Raw genomic sequence first — 18,857 nt, 5'->3', positions numbered from 1 at the left:
GGTAGAGCACATTTCCAAAATGGGGAGACAGTGATCAACTGCAATTCATTGTTATAGGTAGTTAAACAAAAAGGAGCCAAATTCTAACCATGCTGCGTACAATAGATGTTCTTTTTTCAGCACATATCTATTCTAAAAGTAAATTGTGCAGCATACAGATTTTTAAAGATGCTGATTACCAGCATTAGGAGCCATGAAATTGGTGTATGTCCGCTGTGATGCTAAAAGCTTTCCAATTATACTAACGGATTTGCATCACATTTTGCTAAATGTAACAATTTCCAACTGTTTTTCTGTCAGGTCATTGATAACATACTTGACAGAGCCCTTTAACAGTGTTCTCTTTATCTCCCTTTAGGAAGACCCATGACCGAGTTACCCTCTACGGTGTCTCCTGATGTACCATAACCATGAGCAGCGAGCTGGATGTCTTTGTGGGGAACACCACGCTAATCGACGAGGAGGTCTATAAGCTGTGGCTGGATGGGTATTCAGGTACCTAGGCGGCTTGCACTTTAGAAAACATATGTCCCATGACCCACGGTTAACAATACTGAGGCTAAAGTCTCAGGGGGTACAGTTAGTTTCAAAGCAAACATGGAAAGTTTTCGTTGAGCAGTTGCTATAATTCATCAACGAGTGGTACCCTGGAGTTAAAAGGCCAGTCCACAAACACAGGGATTTGGGTTCTAGTTCACATCTAAAGGAGGACTTTTCAAATTACAATAAGTAATCCAAATTTATATAGTACTTAGATCTGGGGGTAAGCTTTTTCCAAGTTCTCTCTGTTTTTGTTAATAAGGGAGCCAAAAAGCGCAATTTACAATGCCATGAGAAAAAAACAAATTGTCACTAGACTGGTCAAGTATCATATGAAGTTACTACTCCACTCATCCTTGTTTAGAATTAGAAGTAAATATACATTTTATGTGCTCTTTATTTAATTTGTCAAAATAATTGCATACTTAATTTTCATCATGTGATGATGTAGAGCTGGGGCAAAGTTGGTCAGATGTATGCAGGTGCTTGGGGCGGGACTATACACGTTCAGATGACATATGATATATGACTAATTCTTTCTCAGTTGACGTTTCCAAGATGACCTAATGAGACGGTCAGCTTGCCAATGATGACCTGAGAGCTACTGTGCTCCAAGACTGTCCATCCTCCGTAGATGATTCCGACAGGTGGCTGTCATGCTCTCATATTGCCCAGTGCCACACAATAGCATCAAATAGTCTACCTTTTTAGCTAGCAGCATTCTACCTCCTAGGGCATGTAATTTTATTTTTTTTCATTAGAAGTGAGGGCTTCCAAGTCTCTGCATGTGAAGGGCCATTGGCTAATACGTCTGCACTGTCTGCAGGTATCTTAATTTGACATGAGGCCCGTTGGCAGATATGTGACTGTGTGACTCCCAGCCCTATGAAACTTTGGGTAGGTTAGGGAGAGGTAGTCATACATGAAACAAAATGCAAAATATTTTATTAGCTTTACTTGTCGGACGAGTGTTGCCTTAGGAGATGCCTGGATTATTAAAATGATATACCTATGAACATTTTAATCATTTGATTTCCTGGATTTTCATACATGGACTGATTTAATTCCTAATCAGCATGATAGCGGCAAGGTTGCCATTGCTGGGGACCTTACTTACTGTAACCCCAGTTCTCTATCACGGCTATCTGAAGGCTTATTTGTGTGCCTACTTTTTTTCTAAACAGTAAACAGCATTTTTTTTAAATAAACAGAAGATGAGCATGACTTGTTAATTGAATAACGGGTAGGGGACGATATTTTCATCTAATTTCTTAAAAGGAACTGCAAAACATGGGGCATATAAGCACCTAGGCAACCCATTCCATAACGAGAAAAGAACTGGACTTTAAATTAAGCCAACTCCGGACCTTACAGACCCAGAATGCAGCACAGGGACTACTGGAGACCAGGTCTTTTGAACATGTAGACTTGTGTGGAGCTTTTTAATCTCACAACTCCGTTTCCATCATTGTGACTTTTATCCCCATAGAGGTAGACCATTTGTTTAGGAAAAGAGGTAAGTAACTTTCATTCTCTTTCACCCGATCTTGTTTTATATTCATGAACACTGAATAGATCAGTGTTTATATTACTTGCTGGAATACAATAGTTGTATTAATAAAAGTATATTTATTTAAGGCTGTTAGAAAGCCGGGCAACCGGGTCAGCAGTCACCCGGTCCTTCCAAGCATAAGGGGTAGCTTGGCTCGAGCGGTCGGGGGTCAGGCAGCGCGTTAAGCGTACGTCACACCCACACAATAACCATGCGTTCATCCGTTCCAAAAACGACTCTACACCGTAAAAATTTATGAAAGAATCTCTTTGTGTTTATCTTATTTTTCTCTTAGTTGCAGGGTTATGTCACAAATACAATACAAAAGGATTTTCTTGAAAATAGCAGGTCAATTAAATAATAACACTTTACAGGTGCAATAAATAGGATTAGTGAGAATTTGCACTAATCCAAATGAGTAGTGTCCCTCTAAGCACAGCCAAAGGGCAACGAAGTTGCAGGGTAAGTCGCAAAGTAGTGCAGAGTTTCAAAGAAAGTTCCAATATGCAATTTTATTAACAAATGTCTGATCAATGTTCAATTCCTCGTTACATTCACGGGATTGTAGATTAGACACAAAGGTTCAACACAGGACTTTTTTAACATGCGCTCAATGCATTTCGGGTCACGCACGACCCTTCATCAGGAGAAGTCCTAAAAGAATCCAAAAGGAGAGTTTTAACGACCTGCTCGAATGTATGGATAACAGTAAGTGAAAAAAAGTCCACCAGTTTAAAAAAAGATCCGAAATGGAGTGACGGTGAAAGTGAAGAAAACGTAGTTGGCGGTAGAGAGAACGGAGACCCACAGAGGAATCCCAAAAGTGATTTGTTAAAAGAAAAAACAACCAAGAAATGATTAGTTGATCCTATAATAAGAGTGTGTGTAAAGCGATGTTTAGAATCGATAAGAACTTCGGGTCAACCCGTTATGGAGAACCGCTTGTGAAAAGGAAAAAAATTACGTGATACGCTATAAGAAGCCCAATAACATGTGTTTGAAAACAAAGCATACCTGAAAGTTGAGTAATCAAAAGTTTCAAACGTCCGAAAGACGAACAGCATATACGCGTGTAGTCTAACACCAACAGCTGTAGTGGATAGTAAAGAGAAAAAAGGAACACGCTAATAACCGTTGCGTGAGAAAAGAAAGCGAAAAGGGGTTAAATGATAAATAATCCTAGCGGCAGCCATATTGAAATGGAGTCCTAACATAATGATGTTAATACAATGATAATATAATGGTAACAAGAGGAAGGTAAAGGGGCTAAGAGAAGTTTTGAAAACATTAAAAGTAAGACAGAAAAAGGTGAGAGGGCTGGAGGGGTTTTGAAACAATAAAAAGACGAAGAAATATACGAAGACAAAAACAAAAGTTTACTGATGGTGTAAACAAATTGGAAGAAAACAAGTAAATAAAGTTATTTAAATTGAGACAAAAAAACGCGAATGAAAAACAAATTGATGGTCAGGAGTGTGAAGAAAAATGAAAAGATCAAGCAGGTAAATGGAACATAGAGAGTTCATGGGAACTGACAAAAAATGAAATGAAACTCAATACAGATAATACAAATAATATTGTGTTGACATAAATAGGAAAACAACAAGTATGTGATATTCCAAGGGACTAGGTTGTACAGAGCAATGATTATAAGAAACAACTGAGTTCGACGCGGTCATTGAGTCCATGTGGGACCAGGGCATTCATTTTATAGATCCAAACCGTTTCTCTCTGGAGAAGAAACTTGCGATTGTCTCTGTGATCTTTAATGGGTACCACCTCGCATACCAAAAATCTCAATTGGCTGATGTTGTGGCTCTTGGCAAGAAAGTGCATCGCTATTGTGGATTTGGTGTTCTTGTTGCGGATGTTGCTTTTGTGTTCCGTTAATCGTACCTTAATTTTTCTCTCAGTCTTGCCAATGTATATTAGGCCACACGGGCACTTGAGCATGTAAACAAGGTTTTTGGAGTCACATGTTGCCGTGACATGTAACTTGATGTTATAACCCTGTGTAGGGTGCTGAGTTGAGTTGCCTTGGATAATGTTATTACAATGGCCACAGTTATGGCAGGGAATTGTACCCTTATGAGAACCAACTGAATCATTAGACGATTGAAATTGTAAAAGTTCCATCAAATTCTTGCCCCTTTCGTATGCAAAAATTGGTCTTTCCAAAAATGTGTCTTTGAAGTCAGGTTCAATTTGTAACATTGGCCAATGTTTCAAAATGGTTTTTTTGATGTTGAAGCTCATGGTGGAAAATTTAGTGACCATAACTGATCTTGTCGTGGATTTTTTGATGTTACTGACTTTTAGCAGTTGTGCTCTAGATTTGTATTTCACCCTTTCCAGAGAGGTTGATACGATTTCTTTGGGGTACCCACGATCAAAGAAGCGTTTTTCCAGGTTCTGGTTTTCTTGTGACAAGAGTGTCGGTTCAGAAATAATTCTTTTCACCCTGAGAAACTGAGAATATGGTAGATGATTTTTTAGTGAAGGTTGGTGGAAGCTGGAAAAATGTAGCAAGTTATTTCTGTCAGTACTCTTTCTATAAAGAGTAGTCTCAATTCGGTCATCTTTGATGTATAGTAGTACATCCAAGTAGTTGATGGTATCATTACGGATATTGTAGGTAAATTTCAAACGATCATTTATCCCATTGAGCGTGTTGATGGCTTCTCTCAAAAGTTGCTCGGGACCTCTCCAAATCAAAAAAATATCGTCAATGTACCGTAGAAAAAGTGACATGTATGGTTTCCATTGTGAGTTATTTAGAATATGATCAAGTTCAAACTTGTGCATGAACAGTTGTGCATAGCAAGGAGCTGCACAATTGCCCATGGATGTACCGTTCAACTGCAGGTAAAATCTGTTATTGTAACAAAAATAGCTGTGGTAAAGTGTAAAATGAAGTAACTCAAGTAGAAATACTTTAAGATCTTCAGAAATAGAGGATTGCAAAAGAAAAAATTCAATGGCTTCCATACCAAGATTGTGAGGGATAGAAGTGTACAAAGAAGTTACATCTATGGTACAAAAAAGTGTATTCGTATCCCACTTGATGTCACTTTGTTGGATAATATTCAAAAAATGAGTAGTGTCTCGTACATAGGTTGACATTTGTTGCACAAAAGGTTGGAGATGTCGATCAAGGTATTTGCCTATGGGTTCATGCAATGAACCACATGTAGAGACGATCGGTCTCATTGGTGGATCAGTGAGACTCTTATGAATCTTGGGTAGCATTCTCAAAGATGGACGTGTCGGGAAATTCTGGGTAAAGAATCTACGTTCTTTCTCTCCAATGGTTCCACAATGGACTGCTTTGTCCACGATCTCATGTAAGGTGCGTTGTATGTCAGTTGTTGGGTCCTTGTCCAGTTCAGAATAAGTGGTGAAATCTCGTACATGCTCATCCAGTTTAAGTTTATAGTGGGAGGAATCCATTATGACTAGAGCACCCCCTTTATCTGCATTGAGGAATGTAAGATCTGGATTATCTGCCAATTTTTGAAGAAGAGCTCTGTCTTTCACTGTCAGATTGCGATGAATCGTTTTGTGTGGTTTATACATCCTTGATAGATCACGTTTAACAAGGGTTTCGAAAGTATCAAGTACCTTGTGGCTAACAGGTGCCGTGTATGTACTCTTGGTTTTTAAACCGACCAAAGTGTCGGTGGATTGTGGCTGAGAATCAATCACGACGTTATCAAAGAAGTTCCTGAGTCTTAGTGAACGCATGAAATGGTGAAAACTGACCTCAGTCTCAACTTGGTTGGAGCAATAAGTAGGGACAAAAGATGAGCCTTTTTGGAGCAATTGTGTCTGGAATTGATCTAAAGACATTGAAGAAATGTTAATCACCAAGTTGTCACGCTCATTTATCGTTGGCTCCTTGTGACTCTCTTGTCTAAGGGTAGTGTCGTTGGTCTTCCGTTTTTTGCCCCGCCTGGGTCTGCGTTGTCTGGTAGGCCTGTCCCTAAAAAAGGAACCGCAGTAGATGAAGATGTAGAAGCAGTTGCTAATGTCAGTTCAGTTGTGGATTGTATACCTGTTGAGGATTTGTCTACACGACTACTCGGTTTGGGTCTATTCCTGATGTTGTCAGAATCACTGGAAGCTGGAGAAGTATCAGTATCAGAAGTTTTTCCAAAGGGTCTGCTCTGTCGTCTGCGAGCATAAACTTCCGCCCAATTATAGACCTCACCCAGTTTATAGTCTATAGTATCCCTTCGAAACTTACGAAGTTTTCTTTCATTGACCTCCTGTGTGTGCTTTTTAAGTTGTTCATTAATATCTTCTAGCGTTTGCGCAAGTTCCTCAGAAGTCATTTTGGTAGACAATTCTTGTTTAAGTTGACTGATTTCTCTGTTAAGCTCCTCGAGAATGTTGGAAAGTTCCTCAATGATTAGGAGGATGAGATCTAGTGAGCATTTATTCAAAATGCCATACCATCTTTCTATGAATTTTGGATCATTCTTACACAGTGATGGCTTTAGTGAGATTCTTAATCCCCTCGGGATGCGTTGTGCACGGTGATATTGTATGAGGGTGCTGGCATGAAGTCTTTGATTAATTTCACGTTTGGTTAAATATAAAAGTTGTTTGATATTGCTCTGTGCGGTACCAGTCCCGGAAGTGGTCGGTTCAGTCTCTCCAATTAGTGAATATATTCTTTGTGCTTCCTCTTCGCCGAAGGCGAACGTGTCCGCTCTTTTATCGGTTAAGTTTGTGATGTCTTGGTAAGCCATGGTAAGGTGGGTGCTGTGGTGGTGGTTTAGCGAGCTATAAATGAACAATGTGGAAAGACCACGCACACCAATTGTTGAATTGAATTTATACCAGTTAGGGCGTGCTGTAGAGGAAAGCGTCTCCTAAACCAGGACGCAAGAATGAATGAGAATTTGCACTAATCCAAATGAGTAGTGTCCCTCTAAGCACAGCCAAAGGGCAACGAAGTTGCAGGGTAAGTCGCAAAGTAGTGCAGAGTTTCAAAGAAAGTTCCAATATGCAATTTTATTAACAAATGTCTGATCAATGTTCAATTCCTCGTTACATTCACGGGATTGTAGATTAGACACAAAGGTTCAACACAGGACTTTTTTAACATGCGCTCAATGCATTTCGGGTCACGCACGACCCTTCATCAGGAGAAGTCCTAAAAGAATCCAAAAGGAGAGTTTTAACGACCTGCTCGAATGTATGGATAACAGTAAGTGAAAAAAAGTCCACCAGTTTAAAAAAAGATCCGAAATGGAGTGACGGTGAAAGTGAAGAAAACGTAGTTGGCGGTAGAGAGAACGGAGACCCACAGAGGAATCCCAAAAGTGATTTGTTAAAAGAAAAAACAACCAAGAAATGATTAGTTGATCCTATAATAAGAGTGTGTGTAAAGCGATGTTTAGAATCGATAAGAACTTCGGGTCAACCCGTTATGGAGAACCGCTTGTGAAAAGGAAAAAAAATTACGTGATACGCTATAAGAAGCCCAATAACATGTGTTTGAAAACAAAGCATACCTGAAAGTTGAGTAATCAAAAGTTTCAAACGTCCGAAAGACGAACAGCATATACGCGTGTAGTCTAACACCAACAGCTGTAGTGGATAGTAAAGAGAAAAAAGGAACACGCTAATAACCGTTGCGTGAGAAGAGAAAGCGAAAAGGGGTTAAATGATAAATAATCCTAGCGGCAGCCATATTGAAATGGAGTCCTAACATAATGATGTTAATACAATGATAATATAATGGTAACAAGAGAAAGGTAAAGGGGCTAAGAGAAGTTTTGAAAACATTAAAAGTAAGACAGAAAAAGGTGAGAGGGCTGGAGGGGTTTTGAAACAATAAAAAGACGAAGAAATATACGAAGACAAAAACAAAAGTTTACTGATAGTGTAAACAAATTGGAAGAAAACAAGTAAATAAAGTTATTTAAATTGAGACAAAAAAACGCGAATGAAAAACAAATTGATGGTCAGGAGTGTGAAGAAAAATGAAAAGATCAAGCAGGTAAATGGAACATAGAGAGTTCATGGGAACTGACAAAAAATGAAATGAAACTCAATACAGATAATACAAATAATATTGTGTTGACATAAATAGGAAAACAACAAGTATGTGATATTCCAAGGGACTAGGTTGTACAGAGCAATGATTATAAGAAACAACTGAGTTCGACGCGGACATTGTTCATTTATAGCTCGCTAAACCACCACCACAGCACCCACCTTACCATGGCTTACCAAGACATCACAAACTTAACCGATAAAAGAGCTGACACGTTCGCCTTCGGCGAAGAGGAAGCACAAAGAATATATTCACTAATTGGAGAGACTGAACCGACCACTTCCGGGACTGGTACCGCACAGAGCAATATCAAACAACTTTTATATTTAACCAAACGTGAAATTAATCAAAGACTTCATGCCAGCACCCTCATACAATATCACCGTGCACAACGCATCCCGAGGGGATTAAGAATCTCACTAAAGCCATCACTGTGTAAGAATGATCCAAAATTCATAGAAAGATGGTATGGCATTTTGAATAAATGCTCACTAGATCTCATCCTCCTAATCATTGAGGAACTTTCCAACATTCTCGAGGAGCTTAACAGAGAAATCAGTCAACTTAAACAAGAATTGTCTACCAAAATGACTTCTGAGGAACTTGCGCAAACACTAGAAGATATTAATGAACAACTTAAAAAGCACACACAGGAGGTCAATGAAAGAAAACTTCGTAAGTTTCGAAGGGATACTATAGACTATAAACTGGGTGAGGTCTATAATTGGGCGGAAGTTTATGCTCGCAGACGACAGAGCAGACCCTTTGGAAAAACTTCTGATACTGATACTTCTCCAGCTTCCAGTGATTCTGACAACATCAGGAATAGACCCAAACCGAGTAGTCGTGTAGACAAATCCTCAACAGGTATACAATCCACAACTGAACTGACATTAGCAACTGCTTCTACATCTTCATCTACTGCGGTTCCTTTTTTAGGGACAGGCCTACCAGACAACGCAGACCCAGGCGGGGCAAAAAACGGAAGACCAACGACACTACCCTTAGACAAGAGAGTCACAAGGAGCCAACGATAAATGAGCGTGACAACTTGGTGATTAACATTTCTTCAATGTCTTTAGATCAATTCCAGACACAATTGCTCCAAAAAGGCTCATCTTTTGTCCCCACTTATTGCTCCAACCAAGTTGAGACTGAGGTCAGTTTTCACCGTTTCATGCGTTCACTAAGACTCAGGAACTTCTTTGATAACGTCGTGATTGATTCTCAGCCACAATCCACCGACACTTTGGTCGGTTTAAAAACCAAGAGTACATACACGGCACCTGTTAGCCACAAGGTACTTGATACTTTCGAAACCCTTGTTAAACGTGATCTATCAAGGATGTATAAACCACACAAAACGATTCATCGCAATCTGACAGTGAAAGACAGAGCTCTTCTTCAAAAATTGGCAGATAATCCAGATCTTACATTCCTCAATGCAGATAAAGGGGGTGCTCTAGTCATAATGGATTCCTCCCACTATAAACTTAAACTGGATGAGCATGTACGAGATTTCACCACTTATTCTGAACTGGACAAGGACCCAACAACTGACATACAACGCACCTTACATGAGATCGTGGACAAAGCAGTCCATTGTGGAACCATTGGAGAGAAAGAACGTAGATTCTTTACCCAGAATTTCCCGACACGTCCATCTTTGAGAATGCTACCCAAGATTCATAAGAGTCTCACTGATCCACCAATGAGACCGATCGTCTCTACATGTGGTTCATTGCATGAACCCATAGGCAAATACCTTGATCGACATCTCCAACCTTTTGTGCAACAAATGTCAACCTATGTACGAGACACTACTCATTTTTTGAATATTATCCAACAAAGTGACATCAAGTGGGATACGAATACACTTTTTTGTACCATAGATGTAACTTCTTTGTACACTTCTATCCCTCACAATCTTGGTATGGAAGCCATTGAATTTTTTCTTTTGCAATCCTCTATTTCTGAAGATCTTAAAGTATTTCTACTTGAGTTACTTCATTTTACACTTTACCACAGCTATTTTTGTTACAATAACAGATTTTACCTGCAGTTGAACGGTACATCCATGGGCAATTGTGCAGCTCCTTGCTATGCACAACTGTTCATGCACAAGTTCGAACTTGATCATATTCTAAATAACTCACAATGGAAACCATACATGTCACTTTTTCTACGGTACATTGACGATATTTTTTTGATTTGGAGAGGTCCCGAGCAACTTTTGAGAGAAGCCATCAACACGCTCAATGGGATAAATGATCGTTTGAAATTTACCTACAATATCCGTAATGATACCATCAACTACTTGGATGTACTACTATACATCAAAGATGACCGAATTGAGACTACTCTTTATAGAAAGAGTACTGACAGAAATAACTTGCTACATTTTTCCAGCTTCCACCAACCTTCACTAAAAAATCATCTACCATATTCTCAGTTTCTCAGGGTGAAAAGAATTATTTCTGAACCGACACTCTTGTCACAAGAAAACCAGAACCTGGAAAAACGCTTCTTTGATCGTGGGTACCCCAAAGAAATCGTATCAACCTCTCTGGAAAGGGTGAAATACAAATCTAGAGCACAACTGCTAAAAGTCAGTAACATCAAAAAATCCACGACAAGATCAGTTATGGTCACTAAATTTTCCACCATGAGCTTCAACATCAAAAAAACCATTTTGAAACATTGGCCAATGTTACAAATTGAACCTGACTTCAAAGACACATTTTTGGAAAGACCAATTTTTGCATACGAAAGGGGCAAGAATTTGATGGAACTTTTACAATTTCAATCGTCTAATGATTCAGTTGGTTCTCATAAGGGTACAATTCCCTGCCATAACTGTGGTCATTGTAATAACATTATCCAAGGCAACTCAACTCAGCACCCTACACAGGGTTATAACATCAAGTTACATGTCACGGCAACATGTGACTCCAAAAACCTTGTTTACATGCTCAAGTGCCCGTGTGGCCTAATATACATTGGAAAGACTGAGAGAAAAATTAAGGTACGATTAACGGAACACAAAAGCAACATCCGCAACAAGAACACCAAATCCACAATAGCGATGCACTTTCTTGCCAAGAGCCACAACATCAGCCAATTGAGATTTTTGGTATGCGAGGTGGTACCCATTAAAGATCACAGAGACAATCGCAAGTTTCTTCTCCAGAGAGAAACGGTTTGGATCTATAAAATGAATGCCCTGGTCCCACATGGACTCAATGACCGCGTCGAACTCAGTTGTTTCTTATAATCATTGCTCTGTACAACCTAGTCCCTTGGAATATCACATACTTGTTGTTTTCCTATTTATGTCAACACAATATTATTTGTATTATCTGTATTGAGTTTCATTTCATTTTTTGTCAGTTCCCATGAACTCTCTATGTTCCATTTACCTGCTTGATCTTTTCATTTTTCTTCACACTCCTGACCATCAATTTGTTTTTCATTCGCGTTTTTTTGTCTCAATTTAAATAACTTTATTTACTTGTTTTCTTCCAATTTGTTTACACTATCAGTAAACTTTTGTTTTTGTCTTCGTATATTTCTTCGTCTTTTTATTGTTTCAAAACCCCTCCAGCCCTCTCACCTTTTTCTGTCTTACTTTTAATGTTTTCAAAACTTCTCTTAGCCCCTTTACCTTCCTCTTGTTACCATTATATTATCATTGTATTAACATCATTATGTTAGGACTCCATTTCAATATGGCTGCCGCTAGGATTATTTATCATTTAACCCCTTTTCGCTTTCTCTTCTCACGCAACGGTTATTAGCGTGTTCCTTTTTTCTCTTTACTATCCACTACAGCTGTTGGTGTTAGACTACACGCGTATATGCTGTTCGTCTTTCGGACGTTTGAAACTTTTGATTACTCAACTTTCAGGTATGCTTTGTTTTCAAACACATGTTATTGGGCTTCTTATAGCGTATCACGTAATTTTTTTCCTTTTCACAAGCGGTTCTCCATAACGGGTTGACCCGAAGTTCTTATCGATTCTAAACATCGCTTTACACACACTCTTATTATAGGATCAACTAATCATTTCTTGGTTGTTTTTTCTTTTAACAAATCACTTTTGGGATTCCTCTGTGGGTCTCCGTTCTCTCTACCGCCAACTACGTTTTCTTCACTTTCATCGTCACTCCATTTCGGATGTTTTTTTAAACTGGTGGACTTTTTTTCACTTACTGTTATCCATACATTCGAGCAGGTCGTTAAAACTCTCCTTTTGGATTCTTTTAGGACTTCTCCTGATGAAGGGTCGTGCGTGACCCGAAATGCATTGAGCGCATGTTAAAAAAGTCCTGTGTTGAACCTTTGTGTCTAATCTACAATCCCGTGAATGTAACGAGGAATTGAACATTGATCAGACATTTAATAAAATTGCATATTTGAACTTTCTTTGAAACTCTGCACTACTTTGCGACTTACCCTGCAACTTCGTTGCCCTTTGGCTGTGCTTAGAGGGACACTACTCATTTGGATTAGTGCAAATTCTCATTCATTCTTGCGTCCTGGTTTAGGAGACTCTTTCCTCTACAGCACGCCCTAACTGGTATGAATTCAATTCAACAATTGGTGTGCGTGGTCTTTCCACATTATAAATAGGATTAGGTCATAAATACACAAGGAATAAATAGAGGTGCGATAAATACATAGGGCAAATAAATACTGTCAGACAATAAATACCAGGCAGGAATAAATACAGTCAGACAATAAATAACACTCCTTCAATAAATAATATAAGCAGTCAAACAATTGCAAACCAGATCACATTTATGAGGTAGATTGATTTTACCATGCCCAAGTACAGCTTGTGGTCACTGGGGTGGCCTGGGGATGTCCCACCTAGTGTGGTCAAGGCTGGGGCCTAAGATGAGGTAAAATGAGGGTAACCTAAGGTTCTGGCTCTCCAACTACACAGTCCCTCACACAGGTCCCTGCACCAGTCTCCGTTCACCCCCCCTAGCACTCTCAGGTTGGTCCTAACACCCCTCTAGCCCCTAGAATGGTCTTCTATGGCTCCACAGGGCCTCAGATGCCCTTTCTACCACTTACTGCCCCTTTCTCGGTGTTCGGCTCCGCTCGGCGCCGGGTCGACGTCGATGGGCGGCTCCGGTTCGATGACGAGTCGATTTGGTTCCACTCGACGCCGTGTCGATGCCGTCGGCCGGTTCCGGTTCGATGTCGCTGGGCGGCCTCGGTTCGATGTCGGGTCGATCCGCTTTACCGGACGCCGGGTCGATGCCGTGAGGCGGCTCCGGATCGATGACGCTGGGCGGCCTCGGCTCGATGTTGGGTTCCGGCGTCACAGGGTCACGGTCTCCCCGCTTCCGGGCGACTCCGGAGTGCGACCTCCACTCCCGACCTCCGTCGGCTCCACTTCGGGTTCCGGCGACTCCGGAGTGCGATCTCCACTCCCGACCTCCGTCGGCTCCACTTCGGGTTCCGGCGACTCCGGAGTGCGATCTCCACTCCCGACCTCCTGCGCGCTTTACTTCAGCTTCCGGCGACTCCGGAGGGCGGACTTCACTCCCCCGTCAACGCCTCACCTCGACCTCAGGTGACTTCTACTTGACCTCCGGTGTCTCTCCACGACCTCCGTCGGCGCCCTCACTCAACCTCTAGCGGCTCCGGGTACGACGTCTGCCTTCTGTCAGCGCCGCTTCTCCACCTCGGGCTCCAGGTCTCCAGGCTTCTCGACTTCGGGTCTCCAGGAGGATTCCACCAAACAGGTCAGGAACTTGCTGTTCTTCTACTTTAAGGCCTGTTCCGGCTGTTCAGGTCCTTAAGATGATTTTCTGGTCTTTATCCCACACAGGGTTTTAGGCTGGGCTCGGTCAGTAGGGACTAGTATCAAGGATGGGTTTCTGGTCCCCAATCCAGGCACAAGTTTCCACCCCTGCTGCCTTACTCCTTCCTCCTTCTGTTTCTCTGTCCTCTCTCTTCACTGGTCAGGTGCCAACTGCTGCCTTCCGACTGCCAACTGCCAACTGCCAACTCTGAGCTGGATTCCCAACATTCCAAACCTGCCTCACACTGTCACAGGGTTCTAGAATGTTCTGGAAGGTACTAGTAGGTTCCAGTGATGTCACAGGTGACAATGGGTGGCCACCATTTTGTGTCTCAGGCCCTCAGACAGAAGTTCCAGGGGTAGGGAAAATGGCTCCCTGACCCTGCATCAACACTAAAAAGTCTGGTGGTTCCCAAAAAGGAAAAATTCTAACAGGGTTTGAGGCAAAAGTGGGACAAAATAAATAATGATGAGGAGGGACCACCCAAAGGGCTGACAGGTCTAACAAAGGCCATAGTCAAACAAAAACACAAAATTCATAAACGCTCATTTGATAAAAAAACATTGTGAAACTTCTAGATTTTTTTTATTTACAGCCATTAAAAATCTTCTCACTGTACAAAGCACATCTTAAAATTGCATAGCAAATAAAAATCTTACTGCATCCGCACACGCGTTTATCCCATATTTGAGCAGCACTGGCTTTTAAAAACAAAGCCTCGAGGATAAAAATGTAAACAATTTAACAATAAATGTAAATTTGTGCACCGTTCCCTCAGTCCTCAACAGCAAACGCCCTTGGCGTCTAATGAAAATTCTAAATCTTCCTAGCAAGCATATAATGCACTTAAGCCTATTCTGAATTGTAATATTTCATTACGCATTGCTGTGTTCCGTAAATCTGTAAGCTTTGGATATGCTGTGGGATCCTACAATAAGTCTCACAAGCAAAGCATTGCCCACTTCATTCAGAGGCAAATAAATAAGGTCTCTTGATTCCATGACACCCATTCAGATAATTCCTTCTTTGATAAAAATGAATGGGATTTCTATTATAAAATTGCGAAGCTTAAAATATCTGGCAATTGAGCTCTTGGCCATGTAAAAGATTTATATTGATGAACAAAGACCAGGAGTTTTGTTTTTTCCATAATAACTACCTTTTTTGCATCACAATATCTAATAAATACGGTTAATTTTCTTTGAAGCCAAATTTGTGTCATATCCTTTATTGCTAGTCATCTGCATGAAGTAGACATGTAAGTTGATGGGCCCCCATCCTTGAATAGAAAAAATGAGTTTTTAATAGGCATGAGGTGAGATCAACAAGATAATGTGGAAAAAAGTAGGGGCTTATATGCACCCCTGGAATTAGCCATTCTCTTTTGGGGTTTTACAGGATCATAAGCCACGTGTATCTAACTCCAACGTCACTCACTTATCCCTGTGTGGTTCTTTTAACACCAATATTAGCCCTCTGGAAAGTTAACTTTTTTTTTTTACTTTTTGCCACAGAATATCCTAGTTGACTAGATTGAAGGCTGCTAAAAGATCTATAAAACAGCTAAACAGTTTGCCACTTTCAAATGCCTCTGGGCCATTGTCAAAAGACAAACCATGATCAAGGGTTGAATTTCTCTCTTTAAATACTTCTTGCTCAATCAGGATATGGTTGTGTCGATCAATCCACTACTTCATATATTGTAAGACTGCTTTTACATAAACTTTGCCCCGACATCTATGAAACTAATTAAGTGATACTTTTTGGGATCTAGTGGAGCCTTTTTTGAGAAAATTGGCTTGACAATGCACCTTTCCTACTTAAAGGTACTGTCCGCATTTAGTAATATATTGAAGACCAATGCAAAGATCTTCAACCACTAATTTACTTTTGCTTTAATTATTATTGCAGGCATATCATCTGGACCAACAGCTCTTGACAAATTGAGTGGGGATTATTTTTTGGATAATTTACAGAAAAAAGAGAGGAATTCCTCATCACATATATACAGTTCGATCTGATCATTGTGGCATAAAACTCTTTCAGATACTCCATCCAGATTTCTTCAGGTACAATACTCCTGGGTACACTTATCTCTTCGCCAGAACCATTCTGAACTAATGTCCAAACTTTCGACACATCCATTGGCAAAATTATTTTTATTATTTGCTCCCAATTGGAATTATAAAATTGAGTCATTCCTTTTTATTATGGTGCAGAAACCCGCTTTGGTTTCACAATGCTCTTTATTCAATCTCTCATCCCAATTTAGGCCCTTTTTAGGTGGAGCCTAGCGCAGCGCGCATGCGCTGCTCAAGGAGAGGGCCTCTTGGAATCACTCCAGACTTTTCAGTAAACTTGTGCGTGTGGCTTTGTGTGACTCTAGATTTTCCACACATTGTATTGGCCTTTGCGTGTGGCTTTCAAAAATGAAAGCATGCAATTGGCCAAAGGCGGGTGCATGCCCCACTTTTTTCAGTGAATGTTTACTCCCACGGCCTCCAGCTTGCGGGAGCGAGCAGCTGCGCGCAGGGTGCCAGCTGCAATCCTTTGTGGATCGTTAAACACAGCGCGGTCACGCACAGCTGGAACCGTACAACTTGTTTTATTTATCAGCGAGTACCCCATCTGCATTCCCGCCCTCCTCCCACTCGTTGTGTTTTTATTACTTTTATTTGCCACAGTCTGCCTGGCAACTCGCTCCCGTTCCTTCTCCTCTCTCGAAGGTCCTCCCTTGTAGTGCCTGATCTGGTGTGCCCGCCATGTGATCTTGAGCTTTTCCTCTTGCCTTCCCGGACCGAGTTTTCTCCTCCATAATCGCACACCGTTATTATTCCTTTAAATCTACAGGGCACAAGACAATGCTGTGTTCCTTTCTCTGGGTTTAGCGCGCGCGTAAGTGCTTTCTTTAAATCTAAGCAATTAAAGAGAGCTTCCGTGCTCGCATTGCTTTGTTGTGCACGCGCCATTGTCCTTAGCCCAGGGATGGATCCATTATGAGAGCGCGCGTGCTCTCCCCCATTTCTGTCAGAAGGTTTATAATTGACACCTTCAGCGTGTATCTGCTATGGCGTTTGAAAGCCTTATTTCAGCATTGCCTTATCGATGATTTTACGGCTCTGAAGAATTGTAGATGTTGGACGTGTGCTGCCGAAATCCAGACCCTGTGGACAGACGTAATCCTTTACGGCGACCTTCACTCCCACTGTTACTCGTCTTAAATCAATGCACACAACTTGAAGAGCTCATCCAGTTTCCTCCCAGCGCAGAGTAAATCCAGAGCTCGTTTTCAAAATCCAGTAATTATTTGGGGATAACCTGGGGCTTGGTGCTGATGTGAGGTCAGACTGCGATGCTATTGTAAGAACTAAAACCCTATGGCACGGTCTGCATAACATCATTTTTTCCACCATTGCCATGCAGTTGCCAGTGCTTAATTAAAAAATAAAATAAAGATAAGTGCCAGAGCCTTCGTCAGGAGAACATTGCAGCATGCACCATTTATTGCCCCGCCAGCGCCGCCAATAACAGTACCAACTTTACTAACCATCACACTCTTACAAGTGTGACAATTCATGGTACTCCAGGCCCCATAAGCAATAAGAATGCCCTGAGAAGAAGATTATTAGTCATTGTTAATATATATTGAAGTAATAAACATCTGTTATGCTCAAACCTAAATTATGCAGACTGCGCCACCTTGTGGCAGACTGTCATAAGGACTGGTGCCGACAATTAAGTGATGTTAACGAACCACCGGCTCATATGCACTGCTTCCAACCCTAAATGGAGTTTGGTTTGACAGCCTGAAAGTTCACTAGAGGTACACTTTTGTTTCCTTTTCGGCATAACATTAAGCCCTGCTGGCCAAAGAGCCAGCCAGAGGTCACCATCACCCATGTTCTACCTGCAGTTTTTCCCATGAAGGATATGACCAAGCCTCTGGAGCAAATGTTGCTCTAGAAACCTACCCTGTAAAAACAAACAAAAAAAAAAGCAAATCTGCTTGGAGTGGAGCAGCCACCTGTGTTTGTGGGCGTAAAGCTAGGCCCAGATAACTGTAACCTTGTCTGTAGGTCATCTTAAAAAAGTGTGCCTCACAAGAAGCATGTAGCCCAGGTAGCCATATGTAACTCCAGACTTGTGGGGTATCGATGGTCTCCGGCCATGTCGAGAACATTCCAGGACTGCGATGTTGTGAGCTTGTATTGTCTTTCACCTGCTCTCTGTTACCACTGATTTTGTGGTAGCTGGAGAAGCTTTTCCTTCTCATAATAATGTGATTATAAAACAGTAGGAAAAGTCAGTAGCTATTGCAGTTCCAAAGACAAAGCAGAGATTATTGGTGTTAGGGACTGATCTTAACTGAGACCACCATGTTGCTCTCACATTGCAGGGGCATAACTTGCAACACATGCTTTTGATTATTTTCGAGTGCACCACAAGCTCTTTACATGCTCCAGGCTTTTTCCGGAAGGTGGTTAACTATCATCAGACCATTTTCATTTATTACTTTAGGTTTTGTGCTGCATGGCTCAATACTTATAAGGTCCCAAAGGCGAGACCTATTGGCTATGCCAATGCTTGTTTAGGTTGAAGCCTACCAGACAGTGCAGCTGTCTGGTCTGCCAATGACATCTTGGGGACATTCGGAAAGCTTCCCTGGAAATGCATTCCGCCCATTGCTTACCATTGGCATTGCGGTTTGTAACTCGCATTTGCTTGCTTTCTATTTACTGGCTCTATTTGTTTTAGGCTGTCTAGCGTGAGTTCATCCCTTCCGTTGTCCAAACCCTAGTTACTGTATTCTTGTACCAGTGCTCGATTTCGATAAACAAGCCTTTAAATCTTCTTCTTATCTTGTCACATTTAAGGTCA

General features: G+C 41.1%; 1 protein-coding gene across 1 annotated transcript in view; it reads left to right on the top strand.

The window, feature by feature from the left end:
- Window positions 1-18,857, top strand: part of FIBP (FGF1 intracellular binding protein) — a 124,026-nt gene that overhangs the window by 10,843 nt on the left and 94,326 nt on the right. The window contains exon 2 of the mRNA XM_085625918.1: window positions 359-495. Within this exon, the coding sequence (XP_085482044.1) occupies window positions 411-495 (85 nt within the window). The 5' untranslated portion in view covers window positions 359-410. The remainder of the gene's footprint in view (window positions 1-358; window positions 496-18,857) is intronic.

The sequence above is a fragment of the Triturus cristatus genome, chromosome 9 (assembly GCF_964204655.1).
Source record: "Triturus cristatus chromosome 9, aTriCri1.1, whole genome shotgun sequence".
NCBI classification, from domain to species: domain Eukaryota; kingdom Metazoa; phylum Chordata; class Amphibia; order Caudata; family Salamandridae; genus Triturus; species Triturus cristatus.
This window is presented reverse-complemented; position numbering and strand designations above follow the sequence as displayed.